The sequence below is a fragment of the Grammomys surdaster genome, unplaced genomic scaffold, assembly GCF_004785775.1.
Source record: "Grammomys surdaster isolate TR1022 unplaced genomic scaffold, NIH_TR_1.0 126109, whole genome shotgun sequence".
In the NCBI taxonomy this organism is placed as follows: Eukaryota; Metazoa; Chordata; class Mammalia; order Rodentia; family Muridae; genus Grammomys; species Grammomys surdaster.
In genome coordinates this window covers 607,284-613,283 of record NW_021620917.1, presented here as the reverse complement: position 1 = coordinate 613,283, position 6,000 = coordinate 607,284, and the positions used below count along the sequence as shown (strand labels likewise).

Genomic DNA, 6,000 nt, shown 5'->3' with positions numbered 1-6,000 from the left:
ACACACACACACACACACACACACACACACACACACACACACACACCTACCACACCTGGCTTCTGGGTTTTTGTTGTTTGTTTGGTGTTTTAAGACATGGTCTTTCTACATAGCTCTGACTATTCTTGATATCACTACGGCTGGCCTTTAACTCAGAAATCAGCCTGCTTCTGCCTTCCGAGAGCTGGAATTAAAGCCTGTCCCACCGTGCCCAGCCATATCTGGCTTTCTGTGTGGGTTCTGCAGTCTGACACAGGTCTTTATGCTTGAGTGGCCTTTTTCCCCAACCACAAGTTCATTTGTATTCCAGTTCTCTAGTAGAGATAGTCCCTCATTTCAACTCTGTGACACTGGATGTGGTCCCACAGAAGTCCTCTACGGTTTTAGCTTTCCCTTAGGTGTCCCTTAATCCTACCACATTCGGCATGCTCGCATCTGTGTCCCAAGAGAGCTGATTATGGAACTTTTCCAATTTTGATCAGTTATGGACTTGGTAACTTAGCTCTTAAGATGACATTCAAAAAACCATGATGTACCATCATACCAGAGTCCCCTCGGCACTCAGGCACAGAGCACCTCAGACCCACAGACCTCCCCTGCAGACAGCACAGCACGTTCCTGATCTAAAGCTAACTGGAATCTGTTCCAGACAGTCAGTACTCCCTGCCCTTGCTCTAAGTCTCCAGTAACTGGGGGGAGAGAGGGAACGGCCCAGGTTTGCCTTAGAAACTGCAGCTGGCTTTCTCAGTTCCTCACTGTAATACTCACAGGGTTGATAGAAGAGTCGGGGTTGATTTGCAGTGTGTAAATATTGTCCGTGGAATACTGGAAGAGTCCATAATACGGATTCAGCATTTCATGGCACAACAAATACAGCCACTCCCTGGAACAGTAACAACACCATGCACATGTGCTAACAGCATCACTCTCAGACTTTTTTTTTAAGGCGTGTGTGAATGTATATCCCATGCATGCAGTTCCCAAGCAGGCCAGAAGAGGGCATCAGATGCCCTGGAGCTCAAGTTACAGGAGGTTGTGAACTGCATTGTGGATGCTGGGAACCAAGGTCAGGTCCTTTTCGAGAGCAGGACATGCTCTTAACTGCTGACCACCTTTCCAGGGCCAGCTTATTTATTTATTTTTGATTCTTTCAAGATAGGGTTTTTCTGTCTAGTCCTGAGTGTGTATTGGAATTTCCCTCTGTAGACCAGGCTGGTCTACTCAGAGATCTGCCTCCCTCTGTCTCCCACGTGCCTGGATTAAAGGCACACACCACCACTGCCAGTTAGAGTTTCTAAGCATTCTATAATAAGAGTTTGGTAGGTGAACATTTCAAGCTCCAGGGAAACAAAGAATTTATGAACAACTATGCTCTTCTAACTGCCGGTTGATTTCTTACTGTAGACCATAAGCACAGAGCACTTTCATCTTCTACATTTTTTGTATTGTGTGCATGTGTGTGAGCGTGCGAAGGGCAGAGGTTGCCTCGTTGACTTCCTTAATTGCTCTCAGCTTATTTTTGGAGGCAGGCTGGCCAGCGAGCCCCAAGATCCTCCTATCTCACCTCCCAGCTCCAAGATTATGGCATAAGCCTGGTGCTGGGCTTTTAGTTGGGGTCTGAGGTTTGAACTTGGGTCCTCATGCTTTCAGGGCAAGCACTTTCCAGACTGAGCCAATTCCTCAGCCCATTCATCACTGTGCAACGTAAAGAAAACTTAGATGAATCTAAAAAATATTACAGAGGTTTTGGCAGGAATACATTGGTTAACTTAGTTTCTAAATTCCTTTAATGCTTAAAATCACTTTACTCTTTAAAAAAAGAAGAAAAAAAAAAGAAAAAAACTAAAACCAGCCAAACACAATAACCACTTCTGCTGGCAACTGAATTGGGGGAAGACACCCTACTGTGGGATGAGCTCAATCCAGAAGGCAGGGGCACAGCACCTTCAAATGGACAGACCTGGAGACAACAGGCTTAGATTTCAGTCTCTGACTCTTCAAACAGAAAGGAGGTAGGTCAGTTAGGAGAGGGTAGCACAGACCAAAGTCATCTGTGTGTCCATGAAAGGATGCAAGTATACAACAGACACACAGATGCATCCGACCAAAACAAGCTCGGGGCTCCCACCCGTACCTCTGTCAAGCATCCTTTAAGGACCAGGAACCTCCTAGCTGTGTCTAGCAGATGTGTGCTTCCCTGCTGCCTGTGCAATTCAGAGTACAAGAGACTGGAGCTGAGAGCACACAATGTGCACCTGCACCCACACCGAGGTCACTCCAGGTCCCCAGACCTGGTGACTAGTGAGGAAATGCAGTCCCTACCCAACACACAGGGGGTTGATGGGAGGCTCTCCAGCGAGAGGATTTAATTATGCCTTAGATGTATTCAATTCTTCGTTTTATACTTGATTACAGTGGAATTCAATAATTAGTGTGTTATATAGTAACTTAGAACAGCAGCCGGCTGCAGGCACTAGAAGATGAGGTGAGGAAACCCTGCAGAAAGCAGAGAAGGACAGAGATGGGAAATACTGTACAAGACTAGGCAGGAGCGGGAGGAGGGCTGCAAGCTCCTGCGCACAGCAGCTATTTCCAAAGCTGAGAGCTTGGCGTCAGAGCTGTTCTAGAACTGGGAATCTGGCCATGAACTAACCCAAGCTCCTCATCACACAGCTACTGTTAGGGGCACAGACAGAAGAAAAAGTACACCAAACAACTGTTCTGCAAGGGAGAAACCAAGAATGAGGAGGCTAGGGTGACAGTGTCTAGGGTCTGCTCCACAAACAGAGGAGGCTGATGCTGATGCCCAGGATGGTCCAGACAGAGCAGGTCTCTAAGGAGACTGCTGCAAAGTGCTGTCCTGGGGCTTCTTCAAGTTTATGGGGGCAAGGAAGACAATACCTGGTTTTAAATAGAAGCTAGGCATGGTGGTTCATATCTTTAATTCCAGGACTCAAGAGGCTGAGGCAGGAGGATTACTCTTGTTTTATATCAGTCTATGCTATGTAGTGAGTTCTGGGACAGGGAAATGAGAAGGAATAGGTAGGGAAGAGAAAAAAATAGAATGCAGAGACAAATTCTAAAGGGCTAAATAGTATCCATTGATTTAAACGTACAGGGCTGGATCGATGGCTCAGTGGTAAGAGCACTCGCTGCTCCTGCAGGCTACCTGGGTTTGAGTCCCAGCACCCATGTGGTAGCTCACAACCCACTAGAACTCCAGTCTCAGGGGAGTCCAATGCCCTCTTCTGGCCTCTGTGGGTACTGCATGCTCATGGTGCATGGCCACACATGCAGTCAGCCCACACATAAAGTGAAGTAAGTCTTTAAAAGAAAAGTTTCAGAGGTGCTTGAGTGGTAAACGCGGAGAACTGAAGGGAGCCCAGTCTGAGAGCAGAGGGGTAGCCCTCCCCGACTGCTGCTTGGAGTCCTTGTCTGTGACCTGGTTCCTAAATCAGGAGGTAGCAGCCTGAACTTGGCCACCTGAATGATACCAGATGCCCCTTAGAACAAACAGCAACAGTTAAGACACCTTGTCTCTAAACTGAAAATAAATGGGCAGGAAAGAGGCTTCTCACGGCTCATCTTAGATTTACTTTAACTATTCTAACCAGAATGGTGGCATTTTGTAAGATCCCCTGGAAACAACAAACACATGCATACAACAAATACATACCCAACACAGCTGCCTGTTTTAACTTCAGGAGCAGCCCTGGGAGTTTTGTTTTCAGACACATGAGATGAGGGAGTGTGAAAGTTTAATCCTGACTACGACAAATTAAAAAGTGGTGTCATACATTTTCTAACTGGTGATGTTATCGGGAGAAGCCTCGGTGCCCCGTGGAGATTCTGGCACAGTGGAGCAGGGTATGCTCCACTGTGACACTCGGGAAGTCGGCAGCTACCACCGCCTGCCACTCATGTGGGGAAGAGGGATGAATTAGCAACTCACCGAGCCACTCCACCATAGTCCAAACCTTCCTCCCCTCGGAACTTCACCATCAGGCGCTTCTTCAGGTCTTTTGGCCGCATCTTCATGATCTGGCGATAAGACTCCTACACATCAAAACCACAGGTTCACAAAAAAGTATTTCAGAGTGCAGAGGATGGAACCCAGGTACTGCAACATACTAAAAGTGCTGCAAGTGAACCACATCCCAGCCCCTCACTGGGGGATTCTAGGCAGGGGCTCTACCACTGAGCCACACCCCGGCCCCTCACTGGGGGATTCTAGGCAGGGGCTCTACCACTGAGCCACACCCTGGCCCCTCACTGGGGGATTCTAGGCAGGGGCTCTACCACTGAGCCACACCCCAGCCCCTCACTGGGGGATTCTAGGCAGGGGCTCTACCACTGAGCCACACCCCAGCCCCTCACTGGGGGAATCTAGGCAGGGGCTCTACCACTGAGCCACACCCCAGCCCCTCACTGGGGGATTCTAGGCAGGGGCTCTACCACTGAGCCACACCCCAGCCCCTCACTGGGGGATTCTAGGCAGGGGCTCTACCACTGAGCCACACCCTAGCCCCTCACTGGGGACTCACTTTTCTTCCTCTTCCCAGAAACAAGGCCAGGGCCAAATAGCCATGCACTGTCTCTGAGAAGGAAGTGCCCCAGCAGAAACTCTGAAGGAATGAGTGGGTGTGAGAAGCACCCGGAGGCTGAGGAATGAGCTACAAGCTTGAGGGTCAGCTGGGGTCCCAGTCCTGAGTCACCAGCTTCTGCAGAGAAAACCCCTGAGCACTGAAACCTGTTGTCAAGAGACAAAAACACAGTTCCTCTGAGCTTCAGCCTAGGTCCTGGCAAACCGTGCATCTCACTAACAGCAAAATTGATCCGTCAGGGGAGAAGAGTCTTTGCTAGCAATACTAATCGCATAAGACTCATATATTCACTACAGAGACTCCATGGAGACTCCATGTCACCAGTTAAGAAAACAGTAAGTACTGTGGAGAGTGTGGACAGAGGGATGCCTTACACAGCAGTGTGAGTGTAAAGTAGTCCAGCCACCACGGAAGTCAGTCTGGAGGTCTCTCAACAAACTACAGCTACATCTACAGCATGCCATGTATATACTTCAGAGCACCTAGTGGACTCTGTGATAAGTCATCACAGCTCATTCAATAGCTGTTATGGAGCCAACCTAGGTGTCTGACAACAGGGGAGTGGACAAAGAATGTGTGGTGTGGGTAGACACTGGGATTCTTGTATCCATAGAATCAAGCTCTATCTTTTGAAGGAAAATGGAAGCAAACGGAGATAATCACAGTGAGTTAAACCTGTTGTAGAAGACAAGTACTGTGCTGTGTCTCATAATCAAAATTCCTAAGTTTTATAGATACATAAAATCATATACATCTGTGGAAGCTTAGGAAAACACAAGGGGCTGTAAGGGGAGAGAGCGGAGGCTGGGGCTGGGAGAGAGGCAGAGCCAACAGGATGAAATGTTCCTGGGTAACACTATTTGTATAATAAATATCCACAATGAAATAAAAAAGATTTTTGAGACAAGGTCTCATTGTGTAGCCCTGGCTGTCCTAGAACTCACTATATAAAACAGGCTAGCCTCAGACTCATAGAGATCCACCTGCCCCTGGCTCCCTAGTACTGGGATAAAAACCAAGTGCTACTACACCCAGCTATAATAAAAATGAAACAACAGAAACATCAGGAAAACTGATCCTTCGAATACCAAGCAGAAAGCAGAGTCCACCAAGATGGCAAATGCAGCTCATTCAACACAAACCTCCCTACTGTTTCCCCAAGGGGCTATATTTAGAAAGACATAATTCTTTACCTCAAATATTTCTTCTCTGGAAACTTCTATGCGACAATGACCAGCTTGGGGCTGCTGAAGAGAGAGCTCATGTCTGAGAACTTTAAGCTTCTGGACTAAGTCTCTCTCATATCTCTGGGCAGGAAGCTCCTCGTCCTCCACGGAGCCCTCACTGGGCAACTGCAGCGGCTGGCTGGGCTCCTTGAGTTGGCACTGGTGACTGC

The 6,000-nt window shown here is 48.1% G+C and overlaps 1 protein-coding gene across 2 annotated transcripts in view; it reads right to left on the bottom strand.

Annotated features, from left to right (window-relative positions):
* The window catches only part of Smurf1 (SMAD specific E3 ubiquitin protein ligase 1), an 89,773-nt gene that overhangs the window by 8,997 nt on the left and 74,776 nt on the right, over window positions 1-6,000 (bottom strand). For both annotated transcript variants that reach the window (XM_028756029.1, XM_028756031.1), the window contains exons 10-12: window positions 5,798-5,996; window positions 3,953-4,056; window positions 769-883 (exon numbers count right to left, since the gene is read on the bottom strand). In XM_028756029.1, coding sequence (XP_028611862.1) covers window positions 769-883; window positions 3,953-4,056; window positions 5,798-5,996 — 418 coding nt within the window. The remainder of the gene's footprint in view (window positions 1-768; window positions 884-3,952; window positions 4,057-5,797; window positions 5,997-6,000) is intronic.